The 27,085-nt window shown below is 62.3% G+C and overlaps 1 protein-coding gene across 1 annotated transcript in view; it reads right to left on the reverse strand.

Moving 5' to 3' along the window:
* Positions 1-5,218: 5,218 nt before the first annotated feature.
* The window catches only part of Ttc28 (tetratricopeptide repeat domain 28), a 348,362-nt gene continuing 326,495 nt past the window's right edge, over positions 5,219-27,085 (reverse strand). Inside the window, exons 12-21 of the mRNA XM_042667697.1 lie at positions 26,553-26,693; positions 21,257-21,401; positions 15,215-15,394; positions 13,950-14,670; positions 13,159-13,283; positions 11,281-11,512; positions 10,306-10,382; positions 8,591-8,720; positions 7,656-7,763; positions 5,219-6,795 (exon numbers count right to left, since the gene is read on the reverse strand). Coding sequence (XP_042523631.1) covers positions 5,228-6,795; positions 7,656-7,763; positions 8,591-8,720; positions 10,306-10,382; positions 11,281-11,512; positions 13,159-13,283; positions 13,950-14,670; positions 15,215-15,394; positions 21,257-21,401; positions 26,553-26,693 — 3,427 coding nt within the window. The 3' untranslated portion in view covers positions 5,219-5,227. The remainder of the gene's footprint in view (positions 6,796-7,655; positions 7,764-8,590; positions 8,721-10,305; positions 10,383-11,280; positions 11,513-13,158; positions 13,284-13,949; positions 14,671-15,214; positions 15,395-21,256; positions 21,402-26,552; positions 26,694-27,085) is intronic.

Here is a 27,085-nt window from a genome sequence, read left to right on the forward strand (position 1 = left end):
GTCTTAAGCAAAAAAGCTAAGGGACAGCACCGCAGCACACTACCACCACCCACTCCCCTGTAGTTCTTTCTTTTTTTAAGCTGTTTAATTTATAAGAAAAACTGTGTGATTAGGACATTAAGGTGTCAAGCAGCAAAAGCAAAAATAATAAAAGTGACCATTTCTTTGAGTTTTCCACTGCCTGTTACAGCCATGAAATAATAAACAGGCCAGATTATATATTTGATTTGCTTAAAATGCACTTTTCCTTCTTTTCTAAATAAATATAAACAGAAGGTAGAGTGGTTACTCGTTGAGGGAGAGCTGAATCAAGATAAACCTGCAGTTCTTTCTGACTGCCTTCTTTTTCTTATTCTTTTTCTTTTTTTGGGGGGCAGTCAGGTCATGGGGCCTGAACTCTGGGCCTGGGCGCTGTCCCTCAGCTCTTCAGCTCAAGGCTAGCGCTCTACCACTTGAGGCACAGCGCCACTTCTGGCTTTTTTCTTTTTGCTTATGTGGTGCTGAGGAATCGAACCCAGGGCCTCAGGCATGCAAGGCAAGCGTTCTACCACTGAGCCACCTTCCCAGCCCCTGACTGCCTTCTTTGTATTGTGTTCTGCATGGTGGTAGCGATCCCTACTTGTCAGTATTTGCCAAGAATACCTACTCGGACTGTGACATTTCCTAAAGCACCCTGTGTGACATGTGAAGAATGTGGCCTCACTGTCAGAAGTGAAAAATAAGCTTATTTGATGAATTGTGAATTTGATTTTTTTTTTGGCAGTCCTGGGACTTGAACTCAGGCCCTGGGCACTGTCCCTGAGCTTCATTTGCTCAAGGCTAGTACTCTACCACTTGAGCCACAACGCCACATCCAGCTTTTTCTATTCATGTGGTACTGAGGAATTGAACCCCGGGCTTCATGCATGCTAGGCAAGTACTCTACTAGGCCACACTCCCAGCCCCATGAATTCTGTTTGTGTGACAGTCCTGAGGATTAAGCCCAGGGCCTTGCACATGCTAAGGAAGACTTCTACCGCTGAACCACATCCTCAGCACCTCTTTTTGGTGTTTACTCTGTGTTCATCTAGAACCATAATCCTCCTGCTCCCACTTTCTGAGTAGCTGAGATTACAGGTGTGTGCCACCATGTCTGGCTGAATTGCTTAAACTTCCACACATGCTTTTGGATTGTTTTTTGTCTGTACTATCAATTATTGCCAATAGAGGATTAGAAATCTCTTACGGTATCTATTGTCCCAGACCCTATAGGTCTGGCAGTTTTTACTTCTGTATTTTAAAGCTGCTGAATCGAAGCATGGAATGTTGGCTTTGCTAAGTTTATCAAGGTAGGCAGTGGATCTGCCCTGTCTAACACGTACCACGCCGTCCTTCAGCTGTTATCATGGACACTCCGGGCCTTGGTGGAGTTTTTCTCAGACAGCACAAGGTGTTTAAAGAGTGGTATATTGCCGTCATCTGTCAAATCTGCTTTGTAATTGTTTAGTTCACTTGATTGTTCTTAATAATTTAGTTTTCATTTTACATTTGTCCTAATTTTTCATTGATTTGTCTTGTTTTATCTTTTTTTGTTGTTGTTGGTTCTGGAACTTGAACTCAGGGCCTGGGCGCTGTCCCTGAGACTCTGTGCTCAAGTCTAGTGCTCTGCCACTTGAACCACAGCGCCTCTTCTGACTTCAGAGTGGTTAACTGTCAGAGATGAGTCTCATGGGGACTTTTCTGTCTGGGCTGGCTTCAAACCATGATCCTCAGATCTCAGCTTCCTGAGTAGCTAGGATTATAAGCGTGAGCCACCAGTGCCTGGATCAAATGACATTTTAAAACATCATTGTGTTTCTTTTCTGCCAATTTAGAGGCATAATCCTTCTATTTCTGTGATTATGCATATTTAACTTATTTTTAAAAATCTCTTTTCTGCCCTCAAGTTTCCAGCATTTTAACCTTGTTCTACATATGTCTGCGCATTATTTTTATTGCTGCACACGTGGGACATCTCTGTTTTACAGTGTTTGCTGTATTCACTTAGCCAGTTCTTGCTCCCCATCCTTCGTGCCTTCTAGACTTTCACAGACAGGATTGCTTTCCTTCCTTCTCAAACACCTCCCAAGTTTCCTTAGAGATATAGCAGAATCAGGATCTCTAGAATTTTCTAGCCCTCCAACTGTGATTCCTGATGGCCAAGGTGTCAGCCCCCCAGGCCGCCACCCACAGGGCAGGCAGGGGGCCGGGCTGCCCTCCCCTGCACGCCGGCCGCGAGTGCTCCGTGCAGAGCCGGCGGCGTGGGGGTGACACAGAGACGGTGGTTAGAGCAAGGACGTCATGCTTTAATAGACACAGAAATCACAAAGGGAGGGGCCAAGTGCCCCACAAGCCTCAATAAAAATATGACGTTCTTTTTACATGGCAAATTCTGGAATATAAAAAGTTTAACACTGTCTGGAAACTGTCATTTACAAAATATGTCCATGTAGGCCAAAGGTGGCTTAACACTGTGTAAGGAGCGTGAATGCCAAGTGGGGTGTGGGAGGGAGGGGGAGGGGCTCACTGGGCACCGCTGAGGGGCAGGCCCGGCTCACAGACCATGCGCACAGCCATTCAGTCATCTGGGATAAAACAAAACGGGGTAGAAATGGCAGCCTCTACCTTTTGCCTCCTAAGAGCAAACCAAGTCATCATGTGCCTTGTCCAGCCTGACCTGAAGCTAGCGAGCTGCTCCGCTCCACCTGGAGCCCGAGGGCCTGGGGGCGGCTAGGCCAGGCACTGACCGGGCCACCCTCCAAGGCCCTGGTGCCTGTGGGCAAGGGGTCAGGATCATGTCTCGCCTCCTACGTAACCATGTGGATTGTGAGCGCCTTGCTGCACACCGACGTCAGAATGGAAGCTGGTCTCCTGTGGGAGTGGATCTGGTGCATGGTGCGGGCGGGTTGGCTGCCTGGCTCTGAGTCCTCCTGCAGCTGTGAGAGGGGTTTATTGCTTGTGTTCATGTGTGTGGTCTGTTGGGCAGGGCAGGACAGGGCAGGGTGTGGCATCTCCCTTGGGGGGGGGAGGGTAGAGATCCAATGCAGTCTGCAAAGGGAAAGCAAAGACACTTAGTATCTGTTACCTGGGCCAGCGGCCCGCACAGGTGGGGTGAGAGCCCTGGGAGCAGAGCCTTGGGGGTGTCCACAGACTGTCAAGGCCAGCCGGTCCTGTCCGTCTCCCGACTGGTCTGGGAGCGTTCCGTAGAAACAACGTTCCAGTTGCATTTTTTTTTCTCCTCTATACCAGGAACTGGCAAACTTTCTCGTAAAGGCCGAGGCAAAATCAGGACTAGCATGTAGGTTCTTCTGCGGTGGGACTGGAAGGTGCGAGGGGTGGGAACCGCACAGGCGCTTGGGGCAGAGATGCCAGCAGCCTGTGGGTCACAACCGCCAGTCTTATCTGCGGAGAGACGCTCTGGCCGTCCACTCTCCTGCACGGTCGGGGCTACTTTCTCCCACTCTGGTTTACATCCATTCCACCTGTACAGAAACCCCGAGACTGACAGTAAACGTGACGTGGTGATTGTGGTGACCTTGAGATTGACAAGATTATCGTACCAATCCCCAATAATCCCATGTATCATTTGTGTGTGCAGTGTGAGACCTAAAACAGTGGAAGGGCAGGGCAGTCTGTGAGTCCTCGTGCTGGCTTGGGGGGGCGGGGGTGTTGGCTAGAGGTGGCCAGCGGGGCCTGCGTGGCTCCGGCATTTGGAGGAAGCTGAGGCTGAGGGCGGCTGAGCAGGAGGCGGCCTGGCCTTGGCTCCTGCGTCCGCTGGTCTGCTGTGAGGTTGGTTCCTGGCTATCTAAATGCACAGTGCTACAGTTGTGGCTTTGTTCGCTCCTTTCCTCTATAACATGAGAGACCCGTTCCTTAGGAAGCAGCTCCTCTAGGGCTGGGGCCGGGGCAGAACGTGCCAGCCTCGTCTGTCCCGTGACTGCTGCCCTGCCTGTGGGCGCAGCTCAGGGGAGCGCAGAGGACGTGGGGAGGGCCGAGTGAGCGCCTCTCTGGGGCACTGCAGCTGCCCCGCTGGCCCCGTGCGCCCAGAGGGGATGCGAGCATCTTACGCATCTTACCTGTCGAGTTAGCTAAAGACTGAGGACTTGGTGATTCTCAGCGTTTCCTTTTCTTATTAAAATAAGTTACTAGTTCCCCTGACCAGACTGGATGGCAAACGCTGGATGGCAGCGTTTGGGGTCTGGGCTGGGAAACGGGGTTATAGACGAGCTGCTAGTAGAAGGGACGGGAGTGGAAAGCGAGGTTCTGCTATAGTCTAGCTAACCGTGGCACCTTTTTTCCTTTTCTTTTTCTCCTCAATAAGGAAACAGAATGACTTCAGTCATTTCCCCCAAAACTTGATAATTGCTTACGGATGAGTATTCAAAATTTGACATTGTAAAAACGTTTTTGAGCTTTTAAAAATAATAGCTATAAATTGCAAAGTTCTATTGATAATAAAACAAGATGTTTGTCCGTGTACAAAAAAGGTCAGTAATGGTTTAAAAGCACAAAGTTGCATTTTAAATCACAATTGCATAGTTCTAAAATGCCTGTGTAAGAGTTACAGAAGATTCAAGTGTGGCTGACACCGGGCCCAGAGGACCCTGGCCAGGCCGGCAGACAGCGCAGCTGCGGACAGAAGCGTTTGGAGGTGAATTATTGCATTGGCTGTGGGGTTCCAATACCAGGAGACCAAAGTTGCTACAATTCAGTTCCAGTCATTGGCATTTAACCACCATCATTCTGGTTTTGGCTAAGATAACGCTTTCATGTAGAATTCAACTTAGATTTTATGTAAACCTGCTCCCCCACACCCCAGCACCTGAAGCCTTAAAAAAGCCTTTTGTACTTCTGTGTATAAAAAGACTCATGTAGACCTTGTAGCAAAATATGTGTGCCTTCCTCTCCCCACCCAGGACCGTGACCACACGTGCAGAATCCTTCTGTGAAATCACACCAAACGTGGGAAGTGGCCCAGTGGTCAGAAGTGCCGCGTGCCTCGGGCGCCCGCCCACCCGAGTCCTGGCTTTTGGCGAATGTGGCCGCAGGAGCCACGAGCGGGAACGGTGGCGTGTGCACGGCAGTGCCCCTCCCGCAGCGGGCCAGTCTGTGTGCGGCTGGCTGGCGCGGGGCGGGGGCGGGGAGGGCCGAGGAAGCGGGGCCCCTGTGGTGCCGTGCCTGGCACGGAGGGCACGGGGGGGGGGGGGACTTAGCACTTGGAAGAGGGGAAGAAGCGCCCGGGGGACAGGAACTTGTAGCCGTTGGCGGTGGGCAGTCTCAGAGGGCGAGTGGGGGCCGCCGCGGGGGGCCCGCTGGGCAGGGGGAGTGCGGAGGTCTCGGGGCGCCAGTGGCCGTTGGCAGGGACTTTGGGGGGCGCCTCACTGCAGGGCTGCAGAGACAGCTCCTTGAGCTCCAGCTTGTCCACGCTCTCCTCCTTCTTATTGTGCCGGGGCGAGAGGTTGAGTAGGCTCAGGACATCTCTCCTGGAGGTCAGGGTGCCCGGCGCGCCACGGAATATTCTCATGGGGCCGGTGGGGTGCTGGGGAGCACTCTGCCAGAACATCTTCAGGTTGTGCACGGCCTGCACCTTCTCGTCGATGGCCGCCAGCTTCCGCTTGTCGGTGTCGGGGGCGTCGGCTGGGCTGGAGCGGGCGGAGCCGGTGGAGGAGTAGGAGAGCGCGGGGGACGGAGCGCTGCAGGCCGGGGACTGGGGTCCTGAGCAGGGGGACACGTTCCGGGGTGACTGAGAAATGTGAGCACTGTATGGGGAGCTGGGGTACTTGAGCCGAAAGAGCGGCGGCTCTGTCAGCGACGCTGGGGTGTCACAGCCGGGCGACGGGCGCCCGCTGGCCGGGCTCTGGTCCTTGCTGGACGGCTCCGAGGGGGCGGGGCTGCTGTACCCGGAGCTCACCTTGGGGAGGGACGAGCTCCGGGCCGGGGGCTTTGGCTTGACAGGGACAGGGGACGCCTGGCTCTTCTGGTGGGAGAGGACAGGCCTGCTGAAGGCGCTGGTTTCCGACGCGCGGAAGACGGTGGCGCCGCTGGGCGCCGGGCCGCCCTCCTCCCGCTCTGGGCCCCCGCTCCGCTGCAGCCGCTCCACGGCCAGCAGGTGGCTCTGGGTCTCCTCCAGGATCCTCTGGGCCAGCTCCTGGGGGTCCAGCTTGGCGCTGTCCTCCTGGGACTTCACGGTGCTGTCAGTCTCGGTGCTGGACTGGTCAGACTCGCCGGTGTCCGAGCTGGCCAGTTTGCCCACTTTCTGGAAGGGTGAGTTGGGGCTGGGGATCAGAGTCATCTTCACGGGGGAATTGGGGGTGCTGATGCTCCCCTTGGAGCTGACCGAGACCTTCATGCCTCCTGCTGCACCAGCTCGGGGCTGCTTGGGGTCCAGGGGCTCCGTGCTGATGATGGAGAAGCCCTCATACTCCTCCTCGTCTTTGTCGCCGCCGCCGGCAGGCCGGGCCTGGGGGGACAGCTGGCGCCGCGGCAGGGTCGCCCGCTGCGGGAACGCTGCCTTGGGTCTGTCGTGGTCCTGCCGTGCTCGGGGGCCCCCGCCCTCTGAGCCGCCCTCAGGTTTGGAGACGAAGCTCATGGAGGAGGCGATGGAGCTCAGGCTGTACACGGAGATGGCGTCGGAGGCGATGCTCTCCACCCCCGTGGGGGAGAAGGGGGGGTGCTGGTAGCCCAGGGGCAGGGTATTGGACACAGACTGGGCCGATGCCAGGGACTCCAGGGAGGACGAGCTGTCGAGGCTGAGGCGCTTAGGGAGCTCTGTGGAATCTAAGCACAAAACATGGCGACGGCAGTTAGCTCTAATAGGCGTGGGAACCACCAGTACATACACCAGATAACCAGAACACCATAACCAAAAAGCCAAGTGACCGGCAGGGCCCAGCCACGGCAGGCAGTTCTCCTATCCAGGGCATCTCCTGGCCTCCATAGCGCCCAGGACTCCCGGGTGCGTGGGCCGCCCTGTGCCCGCTCCAGCCCACTCCGTGCCAGCGGCCCCCTTGTGAACCCGCCAGGCTTGTGGGCACTCGGCCATGTGCCAGATCCCGACAGCTCACACCTGCCCTGCCCACCCCGCCTGAGTGTGTGTGTGTGTGTGTGTGTGTGTGCGTGGACCCCTGGGGTGTGGATAAGCACACTGAGCCAGCTGCCCAAGTGGGTCAAAGCTTCCAACCAGAAGCCACCACTGAGCCCAGCCTCTGCTCTTCCCTGACCTCCAGCCCACGGCTGCCCCACTGTCAACCGTCCTGTCCTGGTGAGCCAGCAGGACCAAACTCCCCAAACCACGGCCCCTGTCACAGCTGGCACTTGCCCTGCCCACGGCCGGCCTGCCCCCGTGGCAGACTGGCTCAGCCAGGCGGCCCAGGGCGCTTCCTCCGCAGCCACACTCACCCTCGGGGCCTGCGAGGGACAGGTGTGTCCTGTCACTACGCCGTCCGCTCCCCTGCCTCCCCCAGCCCTGGACCCCGCTTTTGTGTTCCTCCAGCCCACATCAGCACTGGGCACACAACTCCCCCGCCCGGGGACCGAACACCCTGAGAGCAAAGCGCTCTGCTTGCTGCTGGGACTCTCTAACACACGCCAGCGGTCGCTGCTCTTCCGCCCGCCGCGGGGCCGGCGGCAGCGCTCACCAAAGAGGGACAGCAGGGCCTGCAGTGCGAAGTGCATGGTCCGTCGGTTGGCTTGCTTCCCGGTCTTCAGGATGACTTCTTCCTGGCCCACTTCACAGAGGTCAAAGCCTGGGGAGCCATGGGATAGAAATGTCTGCTTCCCCAGGAAGAAGCCTGCACAGGCACCGGACCCCCATGGGGCCCGGCCAGGGCAGGGCCGGGCTGCGGCCTGACGCGATGGCGCTGCCCCACGCAGCCCGCCTCTCCCGCCTCTCCCCACAGCGCCCGCGTCCTGCCCCAGCCAGGCTCTGGTGAGCCAGGGTGTGCAGCTCATTCATGTTTGGCTTCCCCGCCTGTGCACCTGCACGCCCAGGACAGAACAGGCCCTGCAGGGGGGTGGGGGTCTGCCAAGCACCCCTAGTCTGTGTCTTCCACCATGGGCTGAGAGCCAGTGCTTACCAGTTCCCTTTCTGGGGCCCCCCAAAGGGCTCTCTGTCCCCCTTAGCCAAAGCCCAAGGGAGCTGCAGCCACCTGTGCTGGCGGCTCTGGTGGAGCCCAGGCCGCAGCCCTTCTGAAGGAGCCCTGGCGTGGCTACAGAGCAGTGGCCATTGGCCAGACGACCTGCTGAGAGACGCGGCCTGCCTGAGTCTGAGGCCGGAGGGCCGCTGGAGCGCAGGAGCCCAGGGCCTGCCGGGACGTCCCCTAGGGAAGAGGCCCACAGGGGGGCTGCCCAGGGGACCCAGGCCCTGCGGGGACAGCCGTGCCTTTGTGACAGACACACTGCTCCGCCTGAGCGACAGAGGTGATGCCTGATGCGGGGGAGGTGGCCAGAGCTGGAGGGAGTCAGGCAAAAGCACTGGACTCCAAGTGCACCATCTCTAAGCGGAAACACGGAGGTAGGACCCAGAGCACCACGAGAAGCCATGAAGCATGCAGCCACGGACGCTCTGTCCTACCAAGAGCGGCCAAGAACTCATGGCACCCCGGGAGCCGCCACAGCTGGACGCTGATGGACACCTGGATGGGCGCCGATGCGAAGTCTTGCTCCTTCTCCCCGGCCTGGAGCTGGACCAGCACCTGGTGAAGCTGAGAGGGAGACAGACGTGAGCGTGCCGCCGGCCCCCCTGCTGCAGCTTCCCCTCCGCCTGCCGCCAGCCAAGCCTGGCCTGGCCTGGCCAGCCTCTCGCCTGCTGCCTCCCTCACGGTACCGCCTTTGGCTTTGGTTTGGAAGTGCCTCACGCCGCCTGCCCTCTGTGGGGCGCCATGGCCCACAGGCTGTGGCAGCACAGGCCCTGTGGTCGCCTCTGCCTGGGCGCTGGAGGATTTGGGGGACTAGTCACCTCACTCCTTTTTTCTTTATGAATTTAAATAACTCATGTTTGGAATGAACGCTGCACCGCGGGGCTCCTGGGGGCCCCACGGTCGCCCAGGGACCTTCCTGTGATCGCTGAGTGTTGGCTCGGCCCCGGCTGTTGGGGTGGAAGGTCAAGGGTCACATCAAGGACACAGAAGGGTGGATAGTCAGAGCAGAGGAAGGGACAGACCCCCGGGCCAGCGGGGCGGGTGCGGCGCTCACCTGACAGCAGTTGCTACTTAAAGTTGTACTCACCATTCCCACCATATTTTTAACAGCCTTCCGCCAGCAGATTGTAAGAAAGAAAGAAAAAGAGAGAAAGAAGAGTTTAGACTCAAGCTCAGCAGTTATGCACGCGGGCGGTGGAGGCAGCGAGAGGCAGGGACGCAGGAGATGCACAGCCAGGCCCGCCGCAGCAGCTCCGCCCAGGACACTTCCCGCCCCAGAGCCAGGAGCGCCCAGCTCCCGCGCCGGCCTCTGCCTTGCCCTGCGGGGGCAGGGCTGTGATTCTAGCGTGATTCTGGAGGCCTCCTGGGCGCTGCGTGTTTCAGCGTGTGATATTCGGAAGTGTCTCCTAGTGCAGTTCCCAAGCAGAGGTGGCAGGCGAATTGCAAGGCTCCAGGAGGGAACAAGTCTGGGACAGGCAGGGGGGCATTGGCCCCCCTGGGGAAACGAGGTGGATTGAGGTGAGGTGGGCTGAGGCCTCTCACACTAGTGCCTTCTGTTTTCCTGTTACCTCCAAGATGACCGGAAACAACTGCTCTGTGCCCCCGCCAGGTGGTGGCGCCATGGTACACCCTCCCACACCTGGCGGCCCCCCCAGATCCCCCTCGCCAGCCCACAGAGGGGCGGCAGGTACAGAGAAGCTCCAAGGCTGGGCTGGGCCTCCCTGGTCTCCAACTGGACACCCCCAAACCCCTGCACCAGGTCGGCCTTTCCGGAAGCAGAGCTCGCTCGCTCTGCTGTGCCCGGGCTCCTTGGCTTCGGGAGCGGCGGCGCGTGCGTGGTGGAGCTGCTCACGCCTGCTGGTGCGGGGACAGTGGCGTCACGCCAGTCACTCGGCCTGGCCAGGGCGGGGTGCTGGTGCGGAAGGACACTCAGGAGACGTGGGAACCCCAGAGTTGCCCATGAGCACCCTGGGAACCACTGTGCTTCCAGGGCTGTGTCTAGAGAACACTCCGCCAACTGCCTCAGGCCTCACCCGCCCTCTCCCTGCAGTCACAGGACTGGGGACGACAAGGGACCGGCAGGACAGGACCCCGTCTCCTGCATCCCCCCTCCCCCCCCCCCCGCCAATCAAGGCTCTGGGCCGCTTACCCGGCTGATGAGCTGCTCGCCCGTCTCCGAGGCCGTGATGAGCTTGCACAGCGCGTGGAGGGCAGGAGTGGGCAGACCTGGCCAGGACAGGGGCCTCAGCACCAGCTGCTCCCCTCGAGGGGAGGGGGCTCCCTAAAGCTCAGCGCTGGTGCCACTGATCAGAAGCTTAGACGGGCAGAGGACAGGGGTGCGTGGGGCCTTGCTCCTCTCTGCTCTCCGTGGCTCCCCTTCAGGACCCCTCAGATGCTCGGCCGCCAGCATTGGCTGTGCTGCTCCCCCTCCCGCCTCCGGCCGCCAGAAAGGAGCCATGCCACTCAGACCGTGCACATGAGGGATGGGGAGACTGGCTGGCTTGGGGGCCCCAGGTCAGTGCAGTAGCCACGGGGACCCTGCCACTTCTGGCTCTGAGACCTGGCCTAACTGGGGCTGCGGCCCCCACTGTACCGCACCACCCCTACTGCCTGCAGTGTGGCCCCCGCAGCACCCCACCCCTGCCTCCACTGCCCGCACCCCTGCTCCCCCGCAGCGCCCCACCCCTGCCCCCACTGCCCGCACCCCTGCTCCCCCGCAGCACCCCACCCCTGCCTCCACTGCCCTAAACCTCTGCTCCCCCGCAGCACCCCACCCCTGCCTCCACTGCCCACACCCCTGCTCCCCCGCAGCGCCCCACCCCTGCCCCCACTGCCCTAAACCTCTGCTCCCCCGCAGCGCCCCACCCCTGCCTCCACTGCCCTAAACCTCTGCTCCCCCGCAGCGCCCCACCCCTGCCCCCACTGCCCTAAACCTCTGCTCCCCCGCAGCGCCCCACCCCTGCCCCCACTGCCCTAAACCTCTGCTCCCCCGCAGCGCCCCACCCCTGCCTCCACTGCCCGCACCCCTGCTCCCCCGCAGCGCCCCACCCCTGCCCCCACTGCCTGCACCCCTGCTCCCCCGCAGCACCCCACCCCTGCCCCCACTGCCCGCACCCCTGCTCACCCAGCAGGGCCTGCAGGGTGCTGCTACACTGCTGCAGCCGCTCGCCTGGGTCTGAGGTTGGGAAGAAGACGGCCGCTGGCAGGCCGCTGGCCGGGGGGTCGAGGCGGAAGCCCACGGCAGTGAGCAGGGCCCGCCAGCCGGGGACGGCACCCACTTTGTTCTCCACGCTCTGCTGGGATGTGTACATGGCGTTGCGCTGCCCGTTCTGGACCCGCTGCAGGGACTTCTCCACCTGTGGGGACACGGGCGTGAGGCCGGGCCAGGCAGAGGATGTGGTGCTGCCGTCATCACCGGGCGCGGATGCAGGCAGGGTCTGATGCCAGCAGCAGGGCTGGAGCTGGGCAGGAGGGGGGGGCGGGGGGATTCTGTCCCTCCCCCGCTCTTCCACAGACACCAACTCAATTTGCCCACAAATAATTCTCAGACCAACCTGCCCCAATAGAGCGCTCCTGCCACCGCTGCAGGTAAACCTCACATCCTTCAAAACCTCTGGCATACCAGCAGGGCCCACCCATCCCAGAGCTCGGCTGGCAGTGCCCTTCCCTGGATTTCTTCCACCCCTTCTCTGCTCTTGGCACGGCCGGTACTGGACCCCACCAGCAGCCCCCGAGCCTGAAACCACACTGAGCCGGCACAGGACCTCTCCCCAGGGGATCCTGCCCAAGACTCTGGGCTAGGGGGCATTTGAGGACCTGAGTGACATTGCCCAAAAAGAAATATGTTCTTGACCTGCCGTATGTAATTGGAACTCCTCTGCACGTCACCTTTGTAACAACAGCAATTTTTTTTTTAAGTGCAACATAGATGCTGGGCTTAGATGCCCGCGTCATGGGCAGGAATGACTGGCCCCGCTGTCCCTGCAGCCAGAGGGCCTTGGAGACACTGCCCCCTGGGGTCAAGGAGCACCAGGGCTGGTTAGAGAACTCAGACCCTCCCCAGGAGATGAAGCTGAGGAAGAGAGCCCATCATGAGCCTGAGGGCTGGGGCAGAGGCGCCATCTGAGAGACGCAGTCGGGCAGCAGCCAGGAACGGGGCCTGGCGGTGATGGAGACCCCAGGAAGCCCACTGCCAAGTCCCTGGGGAGCCCTGCGGTGAGTGCTTTCTCTCCTCGTCCTGGCGAGGAGCCGCAGCTGCCTGCAGAGGTGCAGCCTGCCCGCCTGGCCCCCTGGGTCCTGCGTGAGGGCGCTGGAGCTGGGGGGCCACCGCCCCCGCCCTTCAGGGACTGCTGGCCGCTGTGAGAAGAGGTGGAGGAGGCGTGGCGGGCCCCGGTCAGCGTCGGCCTTGGTCCTGCTGGCCCTCAGCCCACTGCCGCCAAGGGTCGAATGGGATGGGAAGCTGACTTCCAGGAGGAAGCAGGGAATGGCTTTCACCTCCTTGTTCTTGACTTAATAACTGTGTGTTTGTGTGCTAGTCCCGGGCTTGATCTCAGCACCTGGGCGCTGTCCCTGAGCTTATTTTGCTCAAGACTAGGGTTCTACCACGTTGAGCCACTGCTCCACTTTTGGCTTTTTTGGTGGTTAACTAGAGATAAGAGTCCCACAGATTTTCCTGCCTGGCCTGGCATTGAGCCATTATCCTCAGAGCTCAGCCTCCTGAGCAGCTAGATTACAGGCGTGAGCCACTGGTGTGTGATGGCTTCACTTTTGCGGGCATGATGCGCGGCCTCTTAGCAGGCCTTGAAGATGTGGGTGCAGCCAAGGCAAAATCAGGCTCTGCCCCACCCGAGCGAGGAGACACTGGCAGCAGCTGTGAGAGCAGATATGACAGTGCGGGCCCTGCTGTGTGCCAGGAGCTGGGAGCTCCAAAGTGACCTGCCCAGCCAGGACGCATCGAGGTGGGGGATGCCAGCCCCCCCCCACCGTCCCCGCCCCGCCTTACCAGGTGCAGCAGCACACGCAGAGCATCTCGGGCCCGCTCGGGGTGCTGCAGGATCTCTGTGAGCGCCTGGCCGATGAGTGACGAGGGGCTGTTAAGCTTCACATCGCTCCCAATGAGCATGAAGCCTGTGGAGGGCAGCAAGGAGACTCTCAGCGGGCAGCTGACAGCCCTGCGCTGGCCCCAGCGGAGAGCCAGGCGCAGGCCAGGTGCCCACCCGCTGCCGGCCCTTCGGTCCCCGGCCCTTTAGAGCCCACACTGCCCAGCTGTGCGGCATGTGGACGCCACCGGTGCGGTGTGCGGTGCTGGGGTGTTCCGGGGAGCCTCGGGCTGCTCCCTGGGCTCCTCTGGGTGCTGCTCCCTGAGGCCTCGAGAGGCTCCCCCGCCCCCTGCCTGAGCCATCTTTCGCCACTCAGCAATGCTGCCACTGGGAACAGCCCGTCTCTGGCCAGGAACGCCTGCCGTATGAAGCCCAGCCCCTCTGCCCACAACGACCAAATGATGGCCGGGGCAGTGGGGCCAGCACCACCACAGGCCGGGGACACGCAGCCAGGACCGGCACCGGCGCTTTCCTGTCATCCAGTGGCCAACTGGCCGGGCTCCCCCTGGCATGGGTCCCAAACGGAGTGTTGTGAAGTGGCCACAGCGCTCACCAACTACCACATTCTCACTGTGACACAAAGGGCGACTGGCACCACGGGAGACCCTGAGCAGACCTCGGGCCTCGGGGCCGCAGCCTTCCCTGCCTGGCGCATGCGCCCGCCTCCCCCGGCTGGCCCCTGGCCGCCGCCTACCTGCCCAGTTGGAGGGGTGGGAGAAGGCCTTGCTGCTCTGCACCACCTTCATGGCCTCGCCCAGGGCCGCGCTGGCCTTCAGGCCGTTCAGCAGAGAGGAGTAGAAGGCATGGATGAACATCTTGGAAGCGGCCACGGGCACCGGCCACAGAGCCACCAGCACACACTGGGCACCGGCAGCCAGGAAGGCCCGTGTCAGCGCCACCACCCCATCGGCTGTGACCCGGCCGTTGGCCTCCTGCGGGGACCCGAGCACCACCAGCTTCACAGGCAGCCGCAGGTCCAGGAGGTCGGCGGCCGTGAGCAGCAGCTCCCGCAGGGGCGGGCAGTCCGAGATGCTCTCCGCATCGCTGGCGTCATCCTGCACCCGCAACGACTCGGGGATGGTGTAGGGGTGGCCGAAGGAGCTCTTGCTCCCGGCAGGGTTGCCGTCCACGCTGGGGGTGAGCACCAAGGCGGAGAGTTTCCAGGAGATGTGGGTGGCGAAGTGGACGCACTCAGCCTGGGTGAGGGCGCTCATGACCCTCTCCTTGGTGGCCATGCTGCCCACCAGGGGCTGACAGCCCAGCAGCTCGGAAACCATGTAGGCCTCCTCCTCCGCCGAGGGCATCGGCCCCCACAGCCACCGGTCCATCACCGCCGACGGGAGCTTGGGGTTGCCGATGACGGCCGCCATGGAGGAGGAGCTGGAGTAGGTGGGCGGGGTCTTCCTCAGGTGGCCCTAGGAGGGGACACAGCAGAGGCTGCTGGAGGGCGCGGCTGGCATCTCAGTGGCTTCCAGAGGTGGGATGCCAGTGTGCCAAGGCCTGGCCGCGTGGGGAGCAGGCCGCGAGGGGCACACAGAGGCACCAGCACAAGCTCTGGGGTGCGCGGAGGAGCAGGTTGTGGTCCCGGGACTCGCGCTGTTCTTGGGGAGCAGCGATGTCCGGGGTCTCGCGCTCGCCTTGCTGCCCGCAGTATCGGGAAGCTCGCGGCAGAGGCTCACAGAGACTGCCGCGCCCGCACCCGTGCCCGGTGCTGCCAGCCCAGGGCCCGTGCGGGAGACCGCTCCCTCGCACCTGAGATGCACTCAGCCCCGGAGACACGCTCATGCGGTTTCCGCTTGAACTCATTTCGCCTCTTGGAACATTGTTCCGTGGCAGAGTCCACATGAAGATCTCCAAAACCGGAGAAGCAGAAACTGACCTCACGTGAACTGGGTGGGCAGCGAGGACCGAAGGCGGCGGGCTGCCCCCCCCCAGCCCCGCCCGGCCTGGGCGCCTTACCTTGGAGTGGGGGCCCAGCGAGCGGATGGCGGGCACGGCGATGAGGGCGAAGCGCTCGTACAGGTACTCGTTGGAGGCGCTGCCCTTGAGGAGGGCGAAGGGGATGAGGTAGAGCTCCCCCTCCAGGACCAGGACCAGCTGCCGGTGCCGGCCCACCGGGCCGCTCGAGTGCATCAGGCCCTGCGGGGGAAGCAAGCGCGCGTGACTGCCGTGCGGGCGGCGGCTGACCGCTGCGGGGAGGCCTGCGGGGTCTGCTGGTGAGCCAGGGCAGTGTGCAGGCTGGGCCAGGAACGAAGGGGATGGTCTGCAGAGGCAAGTTTCTGCAGGAGGCTGGCAGCACAGCGGCGGGGTGGGGCCGGGAAGGCAGGGCCGGCGCGGGCACCCTGGGCGTCAGCCGGCGGGAGCTGGCCTGCCGGGCACGGGGCCACGACGTCGGTGGGGCTGGAGGGCTGCACTCCAGGGCCTCTGTGACCCACCTCGGAGGTGGGTGTCCCCGGCTGCACTGGGTCCCCAGGAGACAACGTGGGCTATGGGAACCCCATCCCTCCTGAGAAGCCACAGGAGCACAGCCACCGTTTTCTCCAATAAGGCCCCACTGTGACCCCAAGAGGCACTGCAGCTCTGAAGACGATTGCGAACTTGGGGAGGCAGATATTTGGGGGGTCTGTGGAGCTGGCTGGTGGGTGTCGGCCAAGGCAGGGCTGGGCAGCGGCCACACAATGCAGCAACCCACGCTGCACGTGACAGATGACAGCAGCGGCCTGCGCTGTCTGCAGATTTGTCAGCTGACGAGCAGCCAGCAGAGTCCAGCCAGCCCTGTCAGAGAGTTCGCCCCCCCCCCCCCGTGTGTCCAGAGAACACACAGGCTGATCCTCCTATGAACTGGGAAGCTGGCGCGCTGCGGGCTGCCCGTGGCAGTGAGGGGGACAGCTGCCCGGGGGGCTGCTGCTCGAGGGCCGGGGAGGGCATTCCAGTGCTCTTGTCCCAGGCCCAGTCCTGCGTATCTGCCGGGTGAGGGTGGGCATTTCTCATGTCAGAGGCACTGGGTGCCAAGCTTTGTCAAGAGAGTGAAGCCTGCAATTCTAGCTGTCCAGGAGGCTCAGAGCTAAAGGATTGTGGTTAAAAGCCAGCTCTGAATGGAAAGACACAGAGACTCCAAAATAACCAGCAAAAGTCCAACTGAAGGCAAGGCTTGAGTAGCGGACTGTGCGTAAGAACGCGGAGTGAGCGCAGAGACCTTGAGTTCAAAGCCTGGTACTGGCGCACACACACACGCGCGTGTGCACACACACACACACGCGCACACACAAAGCCTGCCCTCCTGCAGAAGGGTGAGGACACCCCAGAGCCTCCTGCACAGGTCCAAGGGTGCCCCCGCCATCTTGCTGGCGCCCCTCCCTCCCAGCGTGAGGACACGCACAGCTGCCGTGCCTTCCCAGCCCCGCGGCCCGCCTGCGCGCCCCGCGCCCATCAGTCCCCACCCAGAGGTGAGGGCTTCCCGCTGCCTCCTCATTCTGCCCACAGAGCTGCCCACTGCCTGGGCCGTGGGCCAGGAGGGGAAGCTGCGTTGTGGAGTGGAAAGTGGGGTGCTCCTGGGCATGGGGGGCATGAGGAGGTGGGGCAGCAGCTTGGGGCACATGTCGATCCCAAGGGCAGCTACATCCTTTCCCACAGCTGAGGCCGGGAGCTGCCACAGCCCGGGGGGGGGGTGCTCGGGGTAGCTGCTCGCAAGCAGCCGATGCGGCCCCGCTGCTACCCCGTTCCTGTCTCCTCATCGCTACGTTTCGGTCCCCCCACTCTCTGGCCTTGGCAGCTGTCCCCGTAGTTAAGCATGGAAATGACCTCCATCGCAATGCAGCTCCAGAATTCAACCCAGGATCGAGGGGAGACCTCATCTTCACCCAGCATTGCTCACAGCTGTTTGCGGAGGCCCTGGGATTGCCCTGAGCCAAGCATCCAGACCTGCGCTCTCTCAGGCCAGAATGTTCCGCAGGGGCTGAGCTCAGGCTTGGAGCTACTTTGGCCCCGGGGGCACACAAGGGTCGCGTGGTAGCTGTGTTTTGGTCCCTGGAGGGCCACGGCGGGGGAGGAGGGGTCGCATGGTGCCTGGGGTTCTGAGCTGCTTCCAAAGCAACAGTGTCTACTACCAGGCTGTGTGCACCCAGATTTTGGCTCAAGAAACGCATGCTGAAGTGTGCGTCCGCGAGGCTGAGGCCCAGGTCCTCCCTCTGGAAGCGCGGCCTCCTGGCTCTCACGCGCTGCGTTGGTCCTTGTCGCCTGTGGTGGCCGCCTCCTTGTGGAGATGGGCGGCCTGGGGTAGCTGCTGTCCTCATGTGAGCGCCACCACCCGTGTCTCCATTGGGACTCAAGGGGGCTGCGGTCCCAGGGCCTCAGCCCCGCTCCACACACAGCACAGATCCAGCCCCTCTGAGCCCCCACCCTGCCAGCCTGTCCTGCTGCTCCCGTCCAGGCTGAGTGCGCCTCATGCTACGCGACTGTGCAGGGGCCATTTTGCAACACGAGAGAGTCCCTGTAGGAAATCCTTGGCAGAGCCCTGGCGCCTGCCTGCCCTGGCACACCCTGCCTGCTCCGGGTGGGAGGTCTGGGCCACGGGTTCGGTGGAGAATGGGCTGTGGGTTAGCCGAGTCTTCCCCAGAGCAGGTGAATGGGCTGCACTTCCTTTCTCAGCCCAGGTTTCTCGTTTGCAGTCTGAAACTTCTGTTTGTAAGACTTGCTGATAGAAGATGGAACTTTAATAACGTCAACTAAAGATGGGCCTGGTGGAGCCGACAAGCAAGCGAGGCCTCCGGGAGTGTGCTCAGATCTGGGCATCTGAGGCGCATGAGCAAACCTGGGCGTCCGGCGCTAACCCAGCCTGGAGGCCACACGGCTGGAGCCGGATCAGCCCGTGCAGCCGGACGCTGGAGGAGCAGCTGTGCCTCCTGCCCGAGGTCCCGTCACCCACATGCTGCTGCAGCCGACAATGAGCCCTTTGGGCTGTGCCTCTGCACGGTTGGGACTGGTCCCATCTGCCCTGGCATCCTTCACTCTGATCTGATTAAAACAACGCCACAGACACAAACACACGCCAGGCCCTTTCACACCAAGCACTCGCAACTTTCCCTCTGACATCTCCCCGGGGTGTCAGACAGGATGTGACTTAACGGCTGGTGACGGCTGGAGTGCTGATGTAAGGCGCACTTGCCGTCCTGACAGCAAAGGACGGCGCTCCAGGGAAGAGCGGGACATCACATCAAAGGCCAGTGGGCGCCAGCGGTGGAATTGCTGCCCTGCCCCACTTTCCGTGCTGGCTGGCCTAGTCCCCGGGCAGTGGGGCAGCCGCCACACGAAGGCAGTCGCGTGCTCAAACGCTGCGTGCCCGCGCCGCGCCCCCAGGTGCTGATGTGGAGGTGGCCTCGGTGAGACCCTGTGCCTGGCAGTCGAGAGTGGTGTCCTGTCGCCCTCTGGTGGCCTCAAGAGGCAGCACGCTTGGAGCAGGAGGAGGAAGCAGCACCCGGGTTCCCTGCTCCACCGGCCAGGGGAGAATGGGGGTCACCCAGGCTGAGCTGCCCCCGCCCCCCAACCTCGGCACACGCCAGTAAGCACTTGTTGAATGCAGCCGGAGACAGGGGACTTCCTCCGCACTCCAGCTCCAGTGGGGGCACCGCATTGCCAAGATCAGCGGCTGGCTGAGACCTGTCTCTCTGTGCTGCCAGGCTGGCCAGCATGCCCGGCACAGGCGACGCACCACCCCTGGCACCCAGCGGCGGCCCCTGCTTTGCTTGGTTACTTTCATGGCTTCAAAGTTTTACTCTGGGATTCATCTGAAGAAGCCTAACTCCTTCCACTGTTAAAACACACGGCTGACAGCATTAACAACAACAACAAAAAATCTGTAGCTGTCAAGACCCAGAGACGGCTCTCACCCTAGAGATGGGCCCAGCATGCCCAGCGGGGACCCGTCCCTTCCTCCAGCCCTCCCCCCATGGTGGATGCTGTAGGAAACTTCTGTATCGGGCAGCGTGACCTCCTTCCAACTCCCCCACCAGCTGGCAGAACCTTCCTGTCGCTCTAGGCTCGGATCCCTAAGCTGCCCCTTCCTTGCGCCATGGAAGGGCATCTGGCTGTCCAGCCTGGCTAGCACTAGCCAGTGAGCACATCTTATTCTTTTTTTTTTTTTGGTCCGGTCGTGGGGCCTGAACTCTGGGCCTGGGTGCTGTCCCTCAGCTCTTCAGCTCAAGGCTAGCGCTCTACCACTTGAGCCACAGCGCCACTTCCGGCTTTTTTTTTCTTATGTGGTGCTGAGGAATTGAACCCAGGGTCTCGAGCATGCAAGGCAAGCGCTCTACCACTGAGCCACCTTCCCAGCCCCACATCTTATTCTTTAAACCACAGGAGAGTCCTGAAAGACTGGAAGGCAGCCCACTCCCTGTGCCCAGGGATGCCAGGCCTTCCACCCCTCCCCGGGGAGCTCTAGGGCCTCTTGCCTTTGGCCTCTGACTCCTCTGCTGATTCCTGCCTGGGGACCCAGGGCCCCTCGGTGTGTCCGGGGCCCAGCCTCATCCTGCCCCCGCTCTGGGAGAGTGTTAGACTCACTGTGGAGACCTGGCAAAGCCTAGCGGCTGACTGAACACAGAAGCAGCTCGGGAACACCTGTCATTTCATGAGCCACACACCGGGCCCTGTGATGGCCCCAAGAGACAGTCCCTTCAGGGACCAAAGGTTGAAGTGTGGGTGGAGAATCAGAGGCATCCTGACTACTTGGGAGGCAGAGACCGGGAGGACCACGCTTTGAGGCAAGCCTAGGGAAGAAGTTGAGACTTTCCATACCAACAAGTAAGTGGGGCGTGGTGATACACGCCTGTAATACCACCTACGCAGGAGGCACAGGCAGGAGGATTGCAGTTTGAGACTAATGTGGGCAAAAATGTGGGACTCTATTCAAAAAACTAGGAAAGCAAAAATGGCTGGGGATGTGGCTCAAGAAGTAGAGCACCTGTCTGGCACTTGTGAGACTTTGATTTCAAACCCGTGTCATCATAAGAGACTGAGGGGCTCCGTCTTGAGCCCAGTCCAGTGTCCAGTGCTGGAGGCGCCCAGTGTGCAGCAGTAAGCGCTGCCGTGGCAGGCGGGAGAGGAGGCTGGAAGGCTCCTGCGCAGAGGCTGTGGCCTCGCAGCACAGGATGCCAGTCACAGCCAGCTCCCCTGGTCCCCTCTGCTCTCACCCACCACCTCGGCATCCATGAATGCAGCCCCGGGAGATGCCGGGGCGCAGTGGGGGGCTGGGGTGCACAGGGGAGGGCTGGCTGCTCCTCGCTGGCCGACAGTGGGTGGCGGTGAAGGCAGCGGCCTCCAGCTCTGCTTTGGAGGGTGGGTGACAGCACTGTGCTCTCCCCTCGTTGCGAGGGGACGCAGGGAGGGAGAGAGGCCGCCAGGGGGCCGGGCTTGAATGGGGGTGGTGTGCTGCAGAGGGGAGGGAGGGTGAAAGTATGTGGCTGAACAGGCCTCCACAGCAGGGAGACGGCGTGACCGGGCTCACCACTTGGTCTGTGAAGGTCCCTCACCAAAAACTGTCTGAACTAAGTGCCGCGCGGAGCCCAGGCGGGCGGGCTGTGTGGCCACAGGACACCTGGCAGGCCACCTGTGCCCGGGCCGCCGCCACCGCTGCGGAATCAGTGTTCCTGATGGGTCTGAGGCCCCTTCTTAGCAGCAAGCACAGCCCTGGCTTGAGGCCATTCGGGGAGATTCCGGGATGAGGGATGGGGGAACAGAGGCATCCCTGGGTCTTAGGAAGCGCCTGGGTAGGTTTCCCCACAGGCAAAGTCCCTGTCTCCGGGCGCACGGGAGGGCGCCGAGGCCAGACGCGCCTGGCCTGTGTGGAGCCGACCTACGACTCCAACCTGGCCCTGCCAAGAAGACAAGGCCACTTGGGCAAGGGAGAGCCTCCCCAGGCGGGAGAGGCCGCGGCTGGGGCGGTGTCTCAGCCCGTCTTTGTGTCTCAGAAGCCACACAGCCCAGAGCTGCGTGCTGGGGCGCACTCACCCCTTCCATGGGCGCGATGAGCAGGTCGTAGAGGGCGCGGAGCGGCGCCTTGGCCAGCGCGCTCGGCCTCCTGGGGAGGGAGGAGGGCCCGTCCTTGCTGGGCGAGGCAGTGTTGCTCAACAGGCTCGTCATGCTCTGGCAGCTCCTGGGGAGAGGGTGGGGAGGGGAGTCAGGGGGAGGGGGCCTGCTGCCCTCCCCGCCCGGCTCCCCGTCCCTGGCAGGTAATTTCCACACCACAGTGAGCACTGTCAGAAACTGCCGGCTAAACCCGCTGTGCACAGCAGCTCACACTTCTGTGGCATTTTCCTACATAATCAAATGTCCCCAAGTGCTGCTCACAGGACTTAATTACATCCTGCGTGGGGTGACTGTGTGCAGGCGAACGTGGGGACCCCGGCAGACGGGGCTGAGGGCAGCGCTGCTGGCGGAGCTGCATGCGGGGCCGCCTGCGCCCCAGCAGGGCTCCCTCCGTCTCATGGGGGGCACTGGAGCTGCTGGGCGGGCCGGCAGTGGGTGTCACACAGGTGTCAACCCTGCCCGTGCCGGCTGAGGACACTGGCGGATTCATTTGGAGACTGTTGGCAACGCTGCCGCCAGCCAGGTGTGGTCGTGGTCTCTGGACTGCAGGGGCAGCGGGGGACGGGCCGGTGGGGATGCGCGCCCCGCGGCAGAAGCGGAGGGACAGGCTGCCCTGTGCCTGGCCGTGTGGCTTAGCCAAGCCCGGGGCTGCCAGGTGATCCGTGGGTCCTTGGAGCGCTGATGTAGACCCCGCTCTGTCTTTGTGCTGCGTGCCACCGGCCTCAGGGGCAGGGACCGTTGTGTCTGATACCAGGCCCAGCAAGGCGCTGCATGAAGGGCTCTGCCGCCTGCTGGCAGCAACCTGCCGGCTACCTAGCAGCCTAAAAGGGGCATTCCTGCTGAGCCCAGCCAGGATGCGCATCTGAAGAGGAGCTGTCTGGTTCCACTTTCCGTCCTGCAAACATGGGGGCTGTGCAGCGCCCGCCTGACCTACATTCCAGAGGCACAGCGAGCTGCGTGCAGAGCCGGCCGAGCAGCAGGACGGAGAGGCCCGGGGAGCCGCCCTGTCCACCGGCTCCGCGGGAAGCGTGTCATTACAGGCGACAGGACACTTTGCTGGCAGAGGCAATGAAGCGCGGATGGCCCTGGAGCGACCCGGGCCCACTGAGCACCACAGAGCACGCTACAAAGGGCAGCTCTTCCCTGAAGGGGGATTGCCATGTCTCTAGAGGAGACGCATCATGACACACGGTGTCTGTCACGCATTGTCACCCTGTATGCATTCTCAGCAAGCCCACCCGCCCTGCATGCGTGCTGACCTCTGATCTGGGAGCCACAGAGCATGGCTCAGCCTCCCTCACTGGCCCACCTGGCCATTGCGCGACCATCCATCTCTTGCACCCCTGGCCCGAGGCCCCTGGGACCTGTGGTGGGCCCTCACCCTAGAGGTGTCTGTTTCCAAGTAAAACCAAGAGCGCAGAAACAGGTAGCAGCTAGAATAACGGAGGCCCTGCCAGCCTGAAGCCGTGACGTGAGTCAGAGAGCGCCGGCCGGGTCCTGCACACAGAGGAGGTGTGTGGAGGCTCCGCCTCTAGCCCTGGCTTGCAGCAGCAGCAGCTCTCAGCCAGCCACCTCCCCCTCCATGCTGATGGCCTGACACCAGTGTGGCCTGTCCCCACGGGAGAGCTGGCCCCCCACAGCCAAGCCCAGAAGCACAGGGCAGGGCAGGAAGAGGCCTGGAGCCACTCCAGGTCCCTGGGAGCCCCGCACAGGTGTGGGCGGGGGCTGGAGGCAGACCTGGCAGGACACGGCCCCCCTCTGCCACACTTCGTGTTCACGGGGGCTGCAGGCTGGCCGCATGCTTGCAGTGACCGTCGTAGCCACCCTGCTGGGGGTGCCTGCAGCTACAAGTGGGCTGTTCATAAGGCAGCCAGCCAGCCCCAGCCCTGATCCGGCAGCCTTGTGCACTGACCGCCTGTGAGGGGCAGGGGGCCCCTTGCTGGTGAAGCTAGGGGTGGGCTACCATAACGGCAGGCCTCCTCAGCGGGGACTGCCTGCAGCCCCGGCCATGCCTCCGCTGCCTCCCCTCACCGCCGACTAGGTGTGGGGCCATCGGGGGCTGCCACCGCCTGCCCAGAAGGGACACAGACCAGTGGGGAAGTGCAGCACAGAGCTCGCGTCTCAGCTGGGAGGCTGCTCAGAGGCCAGAGGTGTGACCCGGGCCTCCCTCGTGCTTCTATGGCACCGGGTGGGCGTGGTACCAGGCTGCCCTTGACCTCTGAGACGAGGGGAGCTCGTCCCCGCCATGGATCAGCCCTCCCAGGGCCAGAGAGGCCCAGCGACTCAGAGAAGGCAAGAGACCTGCACAGAGCTAGGGGCAGGGCCGGGTTTGACATCTCATCTGCTGTGTGCTTGGCCTCACTGTGACCATGGTAAGACTGGCAGCCGCACCACCCCAGGGCCCCAGCAGGTGGCGCTGTCCCGCTGTCTTCCAATTCCCTTTCCAGCAGGCTCCATTAGCGCTAAGTGACAGAAGTTTATCATGCTGCAATGTCTTCATCGGCTCGTCCTTCTGTTGTAGAGAGATGCCTGTCTTCTCAGCAGCACAGAGCCTCGTGGTGGCAGGTGGGGAGGGAGGCCCTGCTTGGTGTCTGGGTGGGAGTTGAGCTGCTTGCTCCTCCTGGCGAGGGTGGGCCGCTGCGTCTCTGCTCGGGGCTCCCCCTCCTTAGGCACCTGCCCTAGCGGCTGCCTGTGAGCCTCCTGCCCAACCCCCTCTCACTTTCTGGCTCAGGCAGCCTTGGGCCCTCTCCACTGGGCCACCTGCCTCGCGGGGTGCCTCGCGGGACACACGGGAGCGCGGGGACAGACCGAAGGTGGCTCCTGTTCTGAATGTGCCACCATGGGCCGGGCTTTGCTCGGGCAGGGGCTCCCGAGGGTGGGAGCTCCAGTGGAAGAGCCAGCTGGCAACAGCACATTCAAGTACCGAGACGCACTTCTGACCCCTGTAGCCGAGTCGTGTGAACATCGCCACGGCATTTCCGCGGGACGGCCTCTGTCACCCGCACTGCCTGCCTCTCCCTCCTCGGCTGCCAGGCCCGGACCTCGCCCCGCTGAGCCCAAGGATGCATCTGGGACCACACACGCCACCCTCTCGTTCATGGTGGCCCCAGGCCACATCAGAGCCTGTGCTGTCTTCACAGAACCACAGGCAGAGGGAAGTCTCACAACTCCAACCAGCAAACCAGATGCTGCCAGTGACACGGCCAAGTCAACGATGAGCACCAAGGACACCGTTTCTTGGAGCAGATTTCTGACAAGACGGCTCCCTGCCACAGGGCGGCCTCATCTCTGACAGGTAAGGTGGGAGACGAAGCTCCAAGGACAGCCCGCCAATGGGCCTGGAAGCAATACCGCCTTTAAACTCCTCACTGACTTTATGATGGCAGATGTCCTGGTGAGCAGACCTGCGCATCAGCCCAACGGCCAGAGGCCCTGTGGATGCAGCCTGTGAACTATGATGGGGTGGTGTGGTGCTGTGGCGGGGTGGTGGTATGGTGGGTTGGTAGTGTGTGGGGGGTGGTAGGGTGGTATTGGGGTGTGGGGTGGTGGCATGGTGGGGTAGTAGTAGCATGGCAGGGGTGGTGACAGGGACAGGTGTTAGTGGGGTGAGGGTTGGTTACATGGCAGGCTGGTGGTGGTATGGTGGGGTGGTAGTGTGGGGTGGTGGTGGTGTGGTGGGGTGGTGGTAGTGATGGCATGGCGGGGTGGTGATGGGCATTAGTGGGGTGAGGGGTGGTGGTGTGGCGGGGTGGTGGTATGGTGGGGTGGTAGTGTGGGGTAGTGGTGGCGTGGCGGGGTGGTGACGGGCATTAGTGGGGTGAGGGTTGGTTGCGTGGCAGGCTGGTGGTAGTGGTGGTGGTGGTGGTGTGGCGGGGTGGTGATGGGCATTAGTGGGGTGAGGGTGGTGTGGCAGGGTGGTGGTATGGTGGGGTGGTAGTGTGGGGTAGTGGTGGTGTGGCGGGGTGGTGACGGGCGTTAGTGGGGTGAGGGTTGGTGGTGTGGCAGGGGTGGTGGTATGGTGGGGTGGTAGTGTGGGGTGGTGGTGGCGTGGCGGGGTGGTGACGGGCGTTAGTGGGGTGAGGGTTGGTTGCGTGGCAGGCTGGTGGTAGTGGTGGTGGTGGTGGTGTGGCGGGGTGGTGATGGGCGTTAGTGGGGTGAGGGTGGTGTGGCGGGGTGGTGGTATGGTGGGGTGGTAGTGTGGGGTAGTGGTGGTGTGGCGGGGTGGTGACGGGCGTTAGTGGGGTGAGGGGTGGTGGTGTGGCAGGGTGGTGGTATGGTGGGGTGGTAGTGTGGGGTGGTGGTGGCGTGGCGGGGTGGTGACGGGCGTTAGTGGGGTGAGGGGTGGTGGTGTGGCAGGGTGGTGGTGTGGCAGGGTGGTAGTGGTGGTAGTGGTGGTGTGGCGGGGTGGTGATGGGCGTTAGTGGGGTGGGGTTGGTGGTGTGGCGGGGTGGTGGTATGGTGGGGTGGTAGTGTGGGGTAGTGGTGGCGTGGCGGGGTGGTGATGGGCGTTAGTGGGGTGGGGTTGGTGGTGTGGCAGGGGTGGTGGTATGGTGGGGTGGTAGTGTGGGGTGGTGGTGGTGTGGCGGGGTGGTGATGGGCGTTAGTGGGGTGAGGGTTGGTGGTGTGGCAGGCTGGTGGTGGTGTGGCGGGGTGGTGACGGGTGTTAGTGGGGTGGGGTTGGTGGTGTGGCAGGCTGGTGGTGGTGTGGCGGGGTGGTGACGGGTGTTAGTGGGGTGGGGTTGGTGGTGTGGCAGGGTGTTAGTGGGGTGGGGTTGGTGGTGTGGCAGGGTGGTGGTGGTGGGGTGAGGAACGTGTATGTGTGGCTGCTTTGCTTCTGTCCAGGCTGTAGGAATTCAGCTCCGAGGCTGGGCGGCTTCACTGTGCAGGTCCCGCCAAACCAGCCCAGTGTCACATCAAGCTGGAGGCCCAGAAGCCCAGGAGAGTGTGGGCTGTTCCGCAGCTGCCTGGCTCAGGTCACAGCCTCGCAGCGGGCAGGTGTCTGCCCTGTGCTGGACCCCCTCCCTCCCTCCCTCCCTGGACCCCTCCCCCTCTCTCCCTGGACCCCCTCCCTCCCGGGACCCACTCCCCCTCCCTCCCTGGACCCCTCCCTCCCGGGACCCCCTCCCTCCCGGGACCCCCTCCCTCCCTCCCTCCCTGGACCCCTCCCTCCCCGGGACCCCCTCCCTCCCGGGACCCCCATGCTGGGCTCGCCCCGCACCTGTTGTAGAGGTTGTTGCGCCGCACCATGCGCAGGAAGCCAGTGGGGTCGGTCACCGAGTTGAGCTTGTTGATCATCTCTTCGAACTGCTGGTCCATGATGTCTCCGGCCTCGCTCTCCGTCTCACTGCTGGCACAGGCCCTGCGGGAAGAGGCAGGGACGCCACTCATAAAGACAGCGCTGGACCGCGGGACTCGCCCAGCCAACCGCGCACTGCGCCTCCTGGGCCAGGTCTCCCTGCCTGCCCTGCCCTCCTCCGAGGCCTGAGGCTCCTCCCACACAGCTTTCTTCCTCTTGCTCTGAAGGTCTGTAGTCTGTCACACGGCTCAGCTGGGAGCGTGCCCAAGCCCATCACGTGCCCCTCCCACCCCAGACCATTCCTGGGCAGAGAGGAAGGTGGCACGGACAACCCCAGACCTGGGGGACACAGCCCAGATGGCACTCAAAAACAGGACACAGATGTGACCACAAGTGGCTTTGCCATTTGGTGGCGTGGGCACTTTAGACCAAGTCTGCTCCTCCAGCCCTTTCGA

This window comes from Dipodomys spectabilis, unplaced genomic scaffold (genome assembly GCF_019054845.1).
Source record: "Dipodomys spectabilis isolate Male_0828 unplaced genomic scaffold, ASM1905484v1 ptg000416l, whole genome shotgun sequence".
Taxonomy (NCBI): domain Eukaryota; kingdom Metazoa; phylum Chordata; class Mammalia; order Rodentia; family Heteromyidae; genus Dipodomys; species Dipodomys spectabilis.